The sequence below is a fragment of the Oryx dammah genome, unplaced genomic scaffold, assembly GCF_014754425.2.
Source record: "Oryx dammah isolate SB20612 unplaced genomic scaffold, SCBI_Odam_1.1 HiC_scaffold_9, whole genome shotgun sequence".
NCBI lineage: Eukaryota > Metazoa > Chordata > Mammalia > Artiodactyla > Bovidae > Oryx > Oryx dammah.
Genome location: NW_024070193.1, coordinates 25,856,888 through 25,873,199, shown reverse-complemented (window position 1 = coordinate 25,873,199; position 16,312 = coordinate 25,856,888). Strand labels below are relative to the sequence as shown.

Sequence of the window (16,312 nt, the reverse complement as noted above, 5' to 3'; positions counted from 1 at the left end):
AAGGTTTTTAAACTGGCAAGTTATTTTAACTTCGCAGAGAACCAAAGTAACAGCACTCTAATTTAAATCAGTACTTCTCAAGCCTTTTCTATTTTTCAACTTGTTTGAGGGATAGAACTCAGCACAGTGGTATATAAGCATAATGATGTAATTATGGGAGTGCAGGTGGGGTGACAAAGGTGTTTTCCTACCTCATCCATTCCCTTGTTGAGAGCTAATCACAGTCATAATATACAGTTGTTGTTGTTCAGTTGCTAAGTTTTGTCCAACTCTTTGCAATTCCCATGACATAGATATTTTAAATAATAGTGTTGGAAAAAAGGTGGGACTCAGAAAAGGCAACCGATAAAGACAAAATGTAGAGCATCTGCTTTTCTATCAGTTTTGTCTAGAAGGAAATAGCAACCCACTCCAGTATACTTGCCTGGAAAATCCCGTGGATGGAGGAGCCTGGCGGGCTGCAATCCATGGGGTCACAAAGAGTCGGACACGACTGAACAACTAACACACAATGGAGAACCTAGGGCTTCCCTGATACCGCAATTGGTAAAGAATCCGCCTGCAATGCAGGAGACCCTGGTTCGATTCCTGGGTTGGGAAGATCCCCTAGAGAAGGGAAAGGCTACCCACTCTAGTATTCTGGCCTGGAGAATTCCATGGACTGTATAGTCCATGGGGTAGCAAAGAGTCGGACACGACTGAGTGACTTTCACTTTTCAATGGAGCACCTATCAGAACTAGATTGAGTCAAAGTGGAGTGCTTGGCTCTAATCCCAGGTGAGCTTCTCACTAGTTACAGGACCTTCAGCAATTCACTTGGGCTTTGTGTTTCTGATTTGATAAAACAGAGGTGATAGCACTGGTTCTGCCACTTCTCAGTGTTTTCTAAGACGGAAATGAAAATTTGTTTTTTACAACTTTGAATGCCTTGTAGGTTCCAGGCACTGGTCTGAGGTGAACAAGGAATAAAATAAATCCCTTGCCTTCATGGAACTTACATTCGAATGGCGGGGGAGAGATGTATAAAAAATAAATTGGGAAAAGACTAGTGGTATGGGTGGGGGTGAGTTTGGAAGGCATTGTTTTACACAAGGTGGTCAGGGAAGGCCTATCTAGAGTTTTAATACTGAAATAAGTGACTTGTCAGGGCTTCCTCAGCAGAAGACACAGCAAGGAAAAAGGCCTTGATGTTGGAGGGGCTTGGAACAGCAGTTAGCATGGCTGGAATGGAGTGAGCAGGTGGAACAGCAATGCGGTCCCAAGAGCAGGGTTGGGATGGATCATGGGAGGAAGGGGTGCAGCTCTCTCAGGAGATGGAGAGCCACTAGGATCCGAGCAGAAGAAAGTAATCTGACTTACGTTTCAACAGGATCACTCTGGCTACTGTGTGAACAGAATAGATTACAAGGAGTCAAAGGTGATGGAGAGATCAGTTCAGTGGCACAGCATTAAGGCAGACAAGGTCGGCTAGTTTAGGGTGATAGTGGTGCAAGAGATATGTGGTGAGAGTTGAGGTATATTTTGAAGGAAGAGGCAACAGGATTTCCTGATGGGCTGACATGAATTGTGAGAGAGAGGAGTGGGACGCCAAGAGTTGAGGGCAGAACCCCTCAACAAAGGGACTACTGATGAGTGCGCTTGCTTCAGAATTTCAAGAGCATCATTCAAGCATTATGAATTACCTTGTTCATTTTGTACCAGAGACCAGGCATTTGGTAAATGAAAATCTCCTCCGATTCCCGATAAAAGGTATTACATGATTTTCACCAAGTTTTAACTCTTCCAAACTCGCTAGGTCAGAGGTCAATTTATGACAATGGAACTTTTCAGTCAGAAAAAGTTTTATTACAAGAAACAATGCCATCAGATAAAAATGCAAAAAATTGTGCAATTATGGCAAAATGTTTAAAAATATCTACACATTTGCCCCCAAAGGACTACAGTACTTAACTACATACCTGAGCACAGAACATCGAATGCCATTTTAAACTGTTTCACGTAGAAAATCTGATTCCTTGCAAGATCACATCCACTTTCTCTCATGCACCAGTGAAATCAGCTTGATGCTTAAGCATCAACTTTGTAGGATAACAAAAAACAAAGATGGAAAATAAAGAATACAATTTCTACTTTCCTATAACATAGTTATACCACATCCAGTTTTCAATGTATAAAAAATACATAGGAAAGTGCTACATACTTTCTTCAAATGCAAAAACAAAGCTCAAGTGGGACTGGCATCTATCACCTTCTATTTTAATTCTATAGTACCCATTATGCCTTTTACTTATATTCTCATCATACTAAGCAAATGTACCTTAAATATCTAAACACAGACCCACACATACTACTAATCCTAGTTTTCTAGAACCTCTTCTGAAATCATCTGAAAAGTGGCAAAATATCCCAGCTATATAATTTAAACAAATAGTTTTTCATACAAAATTCAATATATATTCTATTGATACTTCCATAGCAAATTCTAAACCTTGGCTTTGACACACTATCCTTAGAGCACACCCTCAATATAAACTGTTATAGGATCAATTGTTAGAGGATCAACTGTTGTGCAGATCAATAGAATAAATCGACTGCAGAATTAACCACAGTACATTGTACTCCTATACATCACACGGCACATGTAAATTGTTAATGTTCTAATGTCATGTTTTCAAGTAACACAGTGTTCTAAATAAATACAGGAGATTGTCAAAAAGCGGCAGGAAGTCTCAGGAAGCCACAAAGCTTTCAAAAATAAATTATGGGAACATCTCTTGTAATGTTTAGTTTGGTTTTTCCTCCCCTTGGCAATGCATCACGGTGTAGATGCTTCAAAATGCTCACAGAAAAAGCCCCGAAACAGCACGAAGAAAAAGAAAAACTGAGACGAAAAAAAACAGCTGATTAGTTGACAGTCAATAAGGAGACTATAGACACACTACCAAGGCCAGCAAGAAGAAAGCACGTACCCAGCTTCCCAAGACTGGATTTTAAAATGTCAATTCTCTAAACGCTGTCCACTTTCAATTCGACTTCAGGAAACGTTCCCTACTTGTAGAGGGCTATGACAAGCAGTTTGGAAAGTTTCCGAAAAACGAGGTATGTGATGCAAAGAGGCAATGTTTTTGATTTGTTTCACAGTATCACATTACAATTTGTGCAAGAGTTTTTAATACAAACCGTGCCAGTTTGTTTCTTTAAGGGAATCAAAATGTTCCAGTTAAGGACAGACTCTGGCTATACTTATATCCTTTATTACTTATTCCGGGAAGAGTAAAAAATAAGTTACTGATCTAAATATCTGCCTTAGGTATAACAGATGAGTTGGTTTGTCCTCTCTGTGAGTATTTCTGTTAGAAATTAATCAGTTAAATATGAAAAATGATTTAATACCTATAATGCTATGGTTCTATTCACTCACACTTTTCCTTCTCAGTCACCTGCAGTTAGAACAAAGGTTTTCAATGCAAAACTATTCATAACTGTTAAGTGCAAAAACTTTTTTAAAAATGAGGTTTTAATTGTCATAGGTAATGCAAAAGACATTAGATGAGACTATTGCAGGAATTTTATGTTTCTGGAAAACAGAATTTTAAAAGTAGGAGTTAAAACTTCACATTCTGCTCTGTGCAGAAGACAAATAAGTTACCTTTCATTGTACCGATAATGAATGGACAGGTACAGATGGAAAGGGGGTTAGGCGACAAACGGCCCGTGTTAGTGCAAAATGAGGATAATAGTCTTCTCACTATTCTCAGATTGAATCCAGTTAGACCAGTAACTAGCCGTAGCTTGCCATCCTGTAATCAGAGAATCTTGTGAAATCACAAGAGTTCAGCAAGTCAAGTACAATGGCCATGAAACTAACATACCAATTTGAAAGGTAAGCATAGGCTCAGACATTTGAAATATACCTAACTATACACATGAGTTAACTTATACTAGCACCAGCCACCTGTGAATTTGAGCCCTTCTCGGGATTAAAAAAAAAAAAAAATGAGACAGTGTTAGCACTTGAAAAAATTGTCAACACAAAACTACTTTAAAACTTTAGCTTAATTTAAAGTAACATAGGAAATATGAAACAATCCAACTAAAAGCTCTTTCTAAGACTGATTTGTTTTTCCTTCAAACTACTCTAATAACACATTTAAATCCAGTACACGTGAAAACAGTACACAAAATATACACATATTCAGAATGAGGATCTAAGTTAGTGCGTCTCTGTAGCAGAGAGGTCACAGCTAAAGTCCTAGTGATATTGCCTCAAATTTTTACCCGTATTTAAAATAAAAAGTCACATCAAACTATTTTGGATGTCTCTAATCCATAGTACCCTAACTGCTCTTCTAAGAGTGCATAGTTGTCAATTCGTCTGGTATCTCAGTGACTATTCATCACGCAATTCTAGAATGATGTGATTATTTTTATACCAGGAAAAAAAAAATGCTGATAATTGCACTTTGTTACCTTTTGCTTACTGAAATGAAAACATCACATGGATGAAAAGAAATCCCTCCCTACACTCATCTTAAACAGCACCCATCTCCACGTGTAAACTCTCTTCAGCTTTCTTAAATACTGACAGCACTTCTTCTTATCACTGAAAGACTAAGTTTCCTCCAGCACAAGATGCCGGTGAGCTCACTAAGGCCTGCCATTCATTAAAGTACTTTCTGAAGACACTGAGGATACAGTTTAGCAACAGCACATTCAAAATGCCGGCCAAGGTCCCAGAGGCGATCTGGGGTCTCATACACTTTCATCCATTGGTCAGTGATATCATCATACTGGTAAAGGGAATTTTTTCTGCTGGTTCTGAAGACATGTTCTTCAACGGTCACTTGAGTAGCTCGAACAAATAAATGGAGCTTATTCTGGAAAAGTACCAGTTTAAGGTATGGGTTTATGGACTCATCACATGGAAAGTCCTTCTTACGAGTCCACTTATTGAGCTCAATATCATAGGCTTCTACAGTAAACATCCGCTGATGATTTCCACAGGTTCCAGCTATGTAGTAGATAGAGTTCTTGTATACAGCTGCTAAGCCCTGGATTCTAGGCACAGTCATGGGGGTTAAGAAACCCCAGTAGTCTTTCTGAGGCTCATAGAAGAGGAAAAACTCTCCTAAAAAAGAGAAAGGAAAAAAAAAGAGAGAGAAAAGAAAACAAGAATATGAAAATTTAAATATAAGATAGCTTAAAACATCTATATCCCATGGCACAACGTAACATAATATTAGAATCAACCTGATTTGGGGCATTCAAACTGGTAAGTGTAAGAAGTTACTTTGGCTTGATGGCAGTACAAGGGTTAAGAGCTTGGTTTCATTTACTCCATCCAAATATTTGGATCAATAAAATTGATTTTAAGCCAGCTCTTATAAAAAGTATTATTACTAATGGTTAGCCAATAAGATCAAAATATGAATATAGGTTCAACCGTGAATAAGCCACTATAAATTTATGTGCTAGTTATTTAACTATAAGGTAGTACACAGAATTGTTCAGATTTCTATGGGCCACTAATGTGTTTACTTTAGTGTTGCTATAAGGCAAAGACAAATATCAAGAGGAGAAAATATGGCCTTAAGCTGATAGAAAACACGCAAATCATTTAGGGAATTGACTATGAGGCCGTTTCCATTCTGTTTTGACTATGAAAAGGTGTGCTGAGTCACACTGCCGATGTAAAAATGTCTAAAAGAATTAAGCTAGTGAAGATTTACAAGAGCTTGGCTAATTATAACATTAAAATCTTTGATTTGAAAGAATCAAATAAAATCTTTGATATGAAAATCTGAACCCTTTATGATCAGATTAAATGGTACTCCAATAGCCACTGACAGTAGGACATGATCTTCTGACTAGTCACGTCAAGTTTATTTATATAAAGAGGCTTTGTTTAGATCAGAAGTACCTACTTCTAAATTGAGCTTCCCCTTGAAAACTGTTTTGAACTAGGTTAACTCCTATCGATAAATATAACTGCCTACCTAATAAAAGTAATGCTGAAAAAATCCAGGTTTTCATAAAACAGTTTGTTAAACTCTCAGCTTTTGCCTGCATATTCCCTATGCTTTTTGACTAAAATGTAACAGGATTCTTAATAAAGAAGACAGGAATGAACACTTTTTTACCCTGTACTACTTAGCTACAAATTTCTTATAAGAAGGAAAGATAATACATTTTAAAAGTTGATTTTTAAACCTAAAGATGACTTTAATAAACTAAAACCAGTAATGGGCAATTAAAACCCTCAGTGCCTCAGATTTGTCTTATATAAAATACAATCTGATTAAATAATGTTCATTCCAACCCTGAAACTCTGTTAATTCACTGTTACTTTGCTTTAGTATTTAAATTAATATACAACCTTTATATTCCATTTGGGAGTCTTCTAATTAATTCTATCTCTACTAAAAAATAACTGCTTAGCCAGTAAAACCAAAAATCTATGAAGAGAGAGCTTCATCATATTGAATGATATAACCTATCCAACCATGTAAGTCAAAGTGTTACTCTCTGAGTGTGTCTAACTCTTTGCAACCCCATGGACTATAGCCCACCAGGCTCCTCAGGTCATGGAATTCTCCAGGCAAGAATACTGGAGTGGGTAGCCATTCCCTTCTCCAGGGGATCTTCCCAACCCAGGGATCGAACCTGGCTCTCCAGGACTGCAGGCAGATTCTTTACCACCTGAGCCACCTCGGAAGCCCTATCTAACCATGCTTTATAGATTTTTACATCCATTCAGATACTCCATTTTTTGGCAAGACCAACAAACCTACATCATCCCAGGCTTCCATTCAACTAAAATGAGGCGCGAGGAAGTATTCCTTACTCTTTCTGGAGAATTAACTTTACACTGAAGTTTAAACAAATGGGTTTAGGCATTTCTAAGAAATTATAAGTCAAATAAAGAATTACAGCAAAGAACATTAAAAAAAAACTTACAGTGGGGAAAAAAAATAAAAAATCATATGTATCTACACAGAACTTGCACCCCTTTATTTTTTTTTATAGTAGTGAAGGAAAGCATTTATCTATAAGCAGTTAAGAAATGCAAAAGAAGAAGGATGTTGGTATTGTCAATACTGTATTCAGCATTCAAGCAACTAAAATAAGAAACCAAACACAAGGAAAATATTAGCACAAATCAGAACCTTGGATCAAGTATCTTATTTACTGCTACTCAGTTCCTCTTTCTGGTATCTTTACCAAGGTACCAGTTTTCAATTGTTTAAACAAAAAATTTTAAGCTAAGTATATTACCATCCCTCTCATCTTATAATGTTAAAAAGATGACATCTCAAAATTTTTCAGTGAAAAAAAAATTGAAAACATTGTATTATGGATGACAACATTAACTGCAGTGAAATTAAAATCTTGAACAGTGTGATTTCAAACTCTTTGTAAGTGAGTTTCGTAACCTTTGCCATCATAAGACTTCATACAAAATTCTTTGGCAACTGAATAGTACAACTGCAGTTGAGGCTTTGTTCTTTTTTTCTTTTAAACTAATCAAGTAAGTTCCATAAGAAGAATACTTGCTACCATCCCTTGATTATATATCATTCAACTGCAAAAAGTTATATATCAAACTTGATTCCTTGTTTAAAGTCTTAAAAATGGAACAGAAATAGTCTCAAATGCTGAACTATTATTTATGGGGCAAAAAGTTTTCAAAAATACTTATGTCACATGATGTCAAAAGACAGTAAGAACATAAAAAAACTTACATGATCATTTTAGGGACTTGAAAGTACCTGCCTTTTTTGATTGAAAATTTTATTTTCTTCACTAGTCCCTTAAAGAACAGACTACTCCAATAAATACTTTAACCACTCGGGCACCTACCCTGTAAAACATAGATCTTCTCTTTGTATTCCACGGCATTATGAAACTCCATTGCAACAGGCATGGCGCAAACAGTAGTCCAGCGGTTCTCTCTGCTGTCATAGCACTCCACAGATTTTAGTGAGTTTCTCCCATCACCTTCGTAGACACGCCCTCCGATTGCATACATCTTACCACAGCAGTATACCAGTTTGCAGCCTATTCTGGCTCGAAGCAAGGACGGTTTGGAAAGCCACCTATTGGTGGAATGGTCATACATCCAGAAATCATTTTCGGCCTTGTGGTCAATGGATACCTCACTGCTGCTTGGCCTGTACCCTCCTGCAATGTAAATATCATTATCTGGTGATACAAGGATTCCAACTTCTCTCAGATCATTTGGTGGTTTGCATAGTTTGAACACTCTTCCTGTGAATATATCTAGACAAGGCACTGTTTGCTTCTTTCCTGAGTGTTTGTGGGCTGCGTCGAAACATATGATCATTTCCGACGCAGTCATTCCAAGTCTCTGTGTACAGCCATTGGGACTGGCTGGTCCCTTTTCCACACAGCTTTTGGCAATAGCCTGTGCAAACTGAGGTGGAATTTTCTCTATAAAGGTGTCTTCCATCAGAGGAAAACGTATGCATTTGGCAAAAATTTCTGGAAGGTGCACTTCTCTTTCATTCTGTTCATGTTCAAACCACCTTACAATACTCTCATAAACATGCTCTTCCCGGTCTACATTTAAGTCATCACTGTCTAGGATACTTATCAGCTGGTCTTTCGTCAGCTGAAGAAACTCCTGTTCTTTGGTGACACACAAGAACTTCTTACGAATGTATTCTTTAGATCGATCTCCAAGTTCCTGATGACCGTAATGATCAGCAAAGATGAAGACCCCGATAGAATTTTGTGGGTCCAAATGACTGATCATGTACTTGGCACACTGGTCTTGGATGGAGGGAATCTGGAAGATGCTAGCTGCAGTGAACAAGGCTTGAACATTGGCCTCTGTCAGAACAACTCTGGAGGTATAGGCGTAGTTCAACACTAAATCCATCGACTCGGCTTCAACACCAACAATTCGAACTTCTTTTTGAGTGCTTTCTGTAAGGCCGCTAGTGAACATGGATCTAGGAAGGAAAGAGTGGTGAATTTATCTGCACTACAAATAAAAATTACTGTCGCAAGCTTGTAAAAAGTTATCACAAGGATCACTTTTTGAAACTGAAAAACATTTCCTAATGTGTTTCCTGATATCCTGAATATCAGGAAAGGGATAAAAGTTGATCATCTAGCAGAAGGATTTAATCTGGCTAATCTCAAAGAAACCCTATTCTCAGGGCCAGTCAGTCCACTTTGTGCCAACTCTGAGAAAAGCAGAGTATACCTAACTAAATCAAATCAAAAAATGGCAAGGCATATTCCAGGACATCTTATTTTCCTTGGAGCCCTATCCAGGCTTCTGATCTAGTTGCTTTAGGGGACTTAAGATCTTCAATCACCAGGTCAGTCAGAAAGTTTACAAATACCTATGGGGTATCAGTGTGACATATTAGCATATAGAAACTGTCTAATAAAACTTCTCAGGACCCAGTGGAAATTTACAAGACAACCTGTGCCCAAAATGTATCTTTAAAAATTTTAGCTTAGAAAAATAAGATGTTCTTCAGAAGTTCTTATTTTCTTCCTACTCCTTTTTAAAATATTTATCCTTTGAATGCTTCCTTAATCATTATAAAGAATATAAAGCACATCAATTCATCAGTTATCCTTGGATATTTTGAAAACTTTTGCTTGAGAAAATCAAGAAATATACTTGCTTTTCTCAAAGTTACCATAGTTTTATCTATTTATAAATAAAAATGTGAGCCTCATTGATGCTCAGTTGTGTCTGACTCTTTGTGGCCCCAGGGACTGTAGCCCTCCAGGCTCCTTTGTCCTGGGATTTCCCAGGCAGGAATACTGGAGTAGGTTGCCATTTCCTTCTCTGGGAGATCTTCCCAACCCAGGGATTGAACCCCTGTCTCCTGCATCACAGAGGGATTGTTTAACACTGAGCCACCTGGGAGGCCATAAATAAAGATCTGGGTAGGGTTAATATTAATAAAATGACTACTTCTAAAGAGAACTTAAGAATTAACGGATTTGTTGCAATCTGATTTTGTTGGTTTTCAAAAAATTCCAGGTTCTTGTCTTTGAGACCAAGCTTTCTTTTCCTTTTCTTTTTTAATGTGCTTTTATGGTACTTTCGGGGCTTCCCTGGTAGTTCAGATGATAAAGAATCCACCTGCAATGCAGGAGACCCCAGTTTGATTCCTGGGTGGGGAAGATGCCCTGGAGAAGAGATAGGATACCCACTCCAGTATTCTTGGACTTCCCAGCTGGTAAAGAATCCACTTGCAATGCGGGAGAACCTGGGTTTGATCCCTGGGTTGGGAAGATCCCCTGGAGGAGGGCATGGCAACCCACTCCTGTATTCTTGCTGTAGAATCCCCATGGACAGAGTCAGAATGAGCGACTAAGCACAGCACAGCATGGTACTTTCTTGGCCAAACCATTAAGATGTCAAAAGCCTCGCTTTTTATTTAAAGTGCTAGTCATTTATAAACATCATTTGCCTTTCTTCTCCCTCCTTTGATGTTTCTTTCTAAGAAGTTCTTAAAATTTATAGAACTTTTATAAGTTTAAGTTCTTAAACTTATAAAAAGGTCAAAAGCTCTTTTAAAATCCTCTTGGGAAAAGGATGGTATGCCCTAGAATGCTTAATAGATGTCTGTTGAAGATATTGACCTAACACTGGTGATAAACTTGACTATTCAGATCCAGACCTCTCCTATATTAAGTGTGATGTTATGAAAAAAGAGTGGGAAGATTTTCAGATCACTTTTAATACCTTTATCAAAAACATGAAATTAATTAAAAAATGCAATATGTAATATTGGAGTTATACAGGGGTACCTGGACCCAGCTTATTACCTGGGTTAACTATCCTTTGAGTCTTAATTTTACTTCTATTATGCAAAATTTAAGTTTAATATCCTGCACACTTTGTTTTTTCCTTAAATGACTGAAAACTAAATGTTCCAATGTATAAGCTGGTTTTTCAATTCAGGTACTGAAAAACTCAGTTATATAGGTCCCAATTAAAAAGAAAAAGAAAGCCCTTCATTATGCAAAGATTAAATCCCAGAGGAGAACATTAGCACATTACCCTTTATCAAGGGAGCTGCTCTACTGACTTGAATAAGCTGGCCTCACACACAGCAGTATAACATGCAAGTTCCCCTCTGTTCTATCATTTTCTTTATGTAAACTCTAATTAAAGTGGGAGTACTTCCTCACACAAAATCCTGAGCAACATGTTTCTAATAATCATACACATTTTATTTCTGACAAGTCTCTGGGATCAGGAAACAGCCATGGCAGATTGCAAGCTATTCTATTTTTTCCATCAGTGATGCAAGATTTGCAAATATTAAGTATGACTTTTTACATCTCACATAAGGTGCAACACTGATGACCAAGAAACTTCTGTACAAAAAGCTCTAGTCAAGTGAGAAGAACCTAATCCTTGAGTCTTCTAGCCAAATACCTTCATTTGACTTCGCCTATCTTATGCTTAGAAAGCCTTCCAAGCATTTCCTTAACTTCTTGGAAAGCAAGAAAATCTATTGTAGCATACTTCTTTCCAAGAGATTTGTCAGGTCCTCAAAACTAATTGTAAGCAAATATGATATTTAAATGATATAAGTCAGAAAATAAAATTACACTGAGATATAAATATTTTCACTTTAAAGTTTCAATTTTTTTATTTTTACTATTTAAATCTAATATACAATTAACACTTCTGTAAATTAAAATTTAAAGAGGACCCACTCTTGTTCCTTAAAAGTTATACAGTGACTAAGAAGCCTGGCTCTGGACTCAAATCCAGCCTCTGCCAGTTACTAGTTAGATGATTTAGGCAGTTCACTTAACCTCTTTGAGACTCAGTTTTTTCACATGTAAAAGGGGAATGACAAGAGTGTAGAGATAGGATTATAAAGATTATATAAAGTGACATAGGTAAAATGAGCTTTGCCTAGAGCTTGATAAGCATAACTGTAGCATATATAAACACATAAATGACCTAACCATATCTAATGGATAGCCTAGATAACTGAATCTCACCAGCAATTTTCATTAGAGGCCAAACTTCATACCTTTTGTGTATACCAGTTTCTTCTTTTTTCTTTCCAGGTCACACCCTTGTTATGGTTAATACTTAATAGTCCAATGGCCTATCCAATGCAAATCTAAATGGTTACATCACAAACATCAAACTGAAGTGACTATATTTAACCCAGTATTCTGAGAAAGAGGAACCAGAAACTACTGTCTGGAACATTACACTGCTATATGCCCTATAAAGGTAAGCACCTTCAAAAGGAAAAAATATATTTACTGTGTGGTTGAGAAAATTATGCACCATTTTTGAAGACAGAAAGGCTTAAAGTGAGCACTTCAAACAAAAAAAAAGTTAAACTTGAACAGGAAATTGCCTTTACCACTGATCTTTTCTTAGAGTATGACATTATTTTTTAGACCCAATTCTTGAAATTTTACTTTTCAAAGTTTTATAATATATAAAGATGAATATAAATGAAAATGAAAACTGACCTCTAAAATACTTCTGGAAATCTTAAAAACAGTCATTACCGTGGGGCCTAACACACACAGAAACTGTATTTCATTGATTTTTATTTCACTGCTGTTATCATGGTATTAAACCAGTCCATTAAGTGGGCAATTTGTTTTTAAAAGAAAAGGCTATTAATTTTTAAATTCTAAAAGAGTTAACATGCAGTAAAGAAATCCTGGATAAATTTCTGGAACAAATTCCAGATCAGCACTGTCCAATAAAGCTTTCAGTGATGAAAAGGATCTGTTTCAGGGCTATACAGTGGGGCAATCACTAGCTACATGTGGCTACTGAGCACTTTAAATATGGTTAGTGTACCTGAGGAACTGATTTCTTTTTTTCATTTTGTTTAATTTTAGATAAGTGAAGTTTAGCCACATGTGGCTAGTGGCTGCCATATTGAGCAGTGCAATTTTAGATTTTTCTGAAACACACAAACAAAACCATATTTACTGACTTAAAACCAGTCATCTGAATTCTAGAAGAATCTGTCAGTTTTTTTTTTTTAAAGGGGGCCTTAATAAAATAGGGCCTGTTATTTATTCTCAGGAAACAAATACGTTAGTTTCATTCATTGTTGCATCTCAATATAAAAATGAAGTGGGCAGTACTGAAGGAGAAAGGGGACTCGGTGCAGACATCAATAGAGGTTTCCACCAACATCATACCTGAAATAAGGGCTGATTGCAGCAAGAACGTTTCTATGACAGGAAAATGTTTTCCCGTGATCCACTTCCACTACAATGTCTGTCAGCTGTCCTTCATCGTACATTGTTTTGAGTTGCTTAAGAATACTGCAAGCATGGAAGGGGTCCATGGCATCGCTGGCTGTGTCTGAAGATGGTATTCCATTCGGTGTTGGGGAAGACTTACTTAAATCTAGGAGGAGAAAAATCGTACAACCACAAGAAGTTCGGGGCCAGTTTCGGCGTCGCGGGTTTTATTTTTTGTTTTTGTGTTTGTTTGTTTGGTTTGATTGTTGTCTGTGGGATGGGGCTGGGGGTTGTTTGTTTGCTTGGCTTGCTTTCTCCCCGCTACAAAAATACACATATGTATATAGACTCCCTCAATGAAAACGCGAGATAGGATATGGGAAAGAGCGAGGTGAGATGCAAGTTCAAACACCAGCCTGCTTCTCCCGGAGCCCGGCGAGCCCGAAGCCCCGTGCTCGCCGACAGACCGCACAGGCAGAACAGGCGAGGTGTCTGCGGCGACTCCGCCGACAGCCAGAACGTCCCAGCTGAAAGCGGAGGGCAGGAGCCTCACAAGGGAAGCTCGATGGATGGCGGCCGCCACTGCCTCCTCAACCGCCTTGCGAACAGGTCGAAGCGGCGGCGGGTACCCGGCCTCCCCATCCCTGTCCGGCCGGACCGCCCACCTCCCTCCACGCCATTCATCCTCCCTCTCCTCATCTCTGTCCACCTCTCCATCCTGCTCTCCCAGTCCTCATCGCCGCCGCCTAAGCTCGCAGCCCGAACTTGGCCCCCGGCCCACCTCCCCTGCACACCTCCCTAGCCACCACACGACCCACCTGCCGACGCGGCCATTTCTAGACGCGGCCCGGGCTCCAGCTATTTAAAGAGGAAATGTCATTTCGCTTCTCTCTCTCCCGGGTTCCGGCTCTTCTAAGCCGTCCCTAGCCAATGGGGTGACCTATGCATCCGGCTCCGCCCCTAGGCTCCGAAATCAGAGAGTCTATTGGTCACGAGGAGCGCACCGGCACGTCGGGAAATGTAGTTTTATTGCCCCCGCTCCCGCGTGGTCCGTGTAGGGCGGAGGCCCAAGCTCGGAATTTCTATTGGCTGTTTTGGGTGGAGGCGGAGAGCAGGGAGGCCGCCAGCCTGTGTCTGTGGGGCGCGCAGCGCCTGCCGGAAGAGGTAGTCTTCTGGCTGAGGAGAACTGTCATTCTGAGAGGCTGTGGTAGGGAAAGCTCTTGAAGTGCAAATTTCCCCATTTTAGGCCTCTCTCCAGGCCCCCGGTTCTTTTTTTTTTTTTTCCCCCACCTTGTTCTTCGTTTCCTAAACCTCCTGCCCATGACTAGCTTCCGGTATGAAAGCGGGGGTCCACGTGAGGGCTGTGAAAGCAGAAAAATTTGGAAATGGACAAGAGAGCTGTTGTCCAAAAATGGGAAGGAAACCTGACACCTCACCCCTAAGAAAAATATCAGGAGGCCAGAAAGCAAGCCATCTTTGATGAGTCACCTGTGACACCCAATTGAAACAGCATCGACTTGGCTGAGTGCTGCGGTTTCCACAGATTAATTGGTATGGTTACAACCGCTGCTCAGGATCTTTAACTCCCACTCAATGCGTTGCTTTTCTTGAGCACCCGGGGAACACCTGTTCCACTTTTAAGAGTGCATTAACATTACAGAGGGATTCAAGACGCTTTCCTTTTTGCTCCTGGTAAATTGAGTGGTGAAGATACTAAGTAGTCTGGATTTTCCTTTGAAGAAATCCTGAAAAGTGCCCTGAGCCCGAAACGAGGGACGATTATTGACTCCCTCTTATCTAAAGGAGGATAAGACCATTTAATTCTTGGTCACTTAGCTCCTTCACCTGTAATGTGTGAATAATAATTCCTTTTCTAGCTGCCTCATAGGCAGCAAGCCTTTTGAAAGAAAACAAAAATGTTTTTACTGTTGACATGTTTTGATTTTCTTCTCCTGTAATTCTAGCATCTAACAGGGTGCCTGGCACATTATAGGTAGTTAATATTTGAAAAATAAATGTAAGGCACAAATGAGCTAACATTGGAAATGCTATTTCCACATATTTGACTTGTAAGGAAGTCTTGCCAGCGAATAGGAAGGAAGTTTTGGATGATATATAGTTAGTGCGTGACCATAGCTTTTCTAATCCTGAAAAGACCAAATAGTTGAATCTCCTGATGAAGGATCTCGGAATTTAAGTTGTAATTGTGGAACAGAGAGAAGGAGGAAAAACAATACAATTCTGTCCTACAAGGTCGGCTGAATAATTTAGAGCTCAAAGTATTATAATTCTGTGCAGGTTAACAAGAATTGGTGTTTCTTTGGGACTGGGATATGTGGACATTGATAACCCTATATACACAGTTCTGCATGAATGAAATTGATTTAACTTCTGTTATTCAGGACTTAAATTTCCATTTTTTTATGAGCCAAACGTTGTTGCTTTCTACCTTATGGAAATAGTGGGAATTTCACTCACAATATTAATGGCTTACCTGGTGGCTCTGACAGTAAAGTCTGACTACAAAGCGGGAGACCTGGGTTCGATCCCTGGGTTGGGAAGATCCCCTGGAGAAGGGAATGGCTACCCACTCCAGTATTACTGCCTGGAGAATTCCATGGAAAGAGGAGCCTGGCAGGCTACAGTCCATGGGGTCACAAAGAGCTGAATACAACTGAGCAACTAACACACACAAAAGAAATGACATCAGTCCTTAGGGTTGCCAAATTTAGGGAATAAAAACACAGAAGGCACAGTATTGGGGAGATACTTACAGTAAAATATCACTTGTTATCTGAATCAGATTTAATTGGGTGTTTTGTATTTTACCTGTCAACCTTTTCAAGCCTGTTAAAGTAGGGGTTTTATTGTTTGAGTTTGGTTTTTGGTAGCCACCTGTTTAAGGTTTTAGAAATTTGGCCAATTTGCTTCTTCATTTAATTTTCACTTAACTTAGAAATAGATTTGGCAATTTTTCTTTTCATTTTTGTAAGTTTTCTGATTCTTTGAGCCACAGGAATTTCTAAATTTGGAGGTGGGCAGAATACAAAAAGCAAAAGTCGATTTAAATATA

The 16,312-nt window shown here is 38.8% G+C and overlaps 1 protein-coding gene across 1 annotated transcript; it reads right to left on the bottom strand.

The window, feature by feature from the left end:
• Positions 1-1,823: 1,823 nt before the first annotated feature.
• Positions 1,824-14,153, bottom strand: KBTBD8 (kelch repeat and BTB domain containing 8). The gene is made up of 4 exons (XM_040246619.1): positions 14,058-14,153; positions 13,195-13,405; positions 7,861-8,975; positions 1,824-5,128 (listed from the first exon to the last, which is right to left on the bottom strand). The coding sequence occupies exons 1-4, from the start codon at positions 14,071-14,073 to the stop codon at positions 4,665-4,667; spliced, it is 1,806 nt and encodes a 601-aa protein (XP_040102553.1). The 5' UTR covers positions 14,074-14,153; the 3' UTR covers positions 1,824-4,664.
• Positions 14,154-16,312: the final 2,159 nt, after the last annotated feature.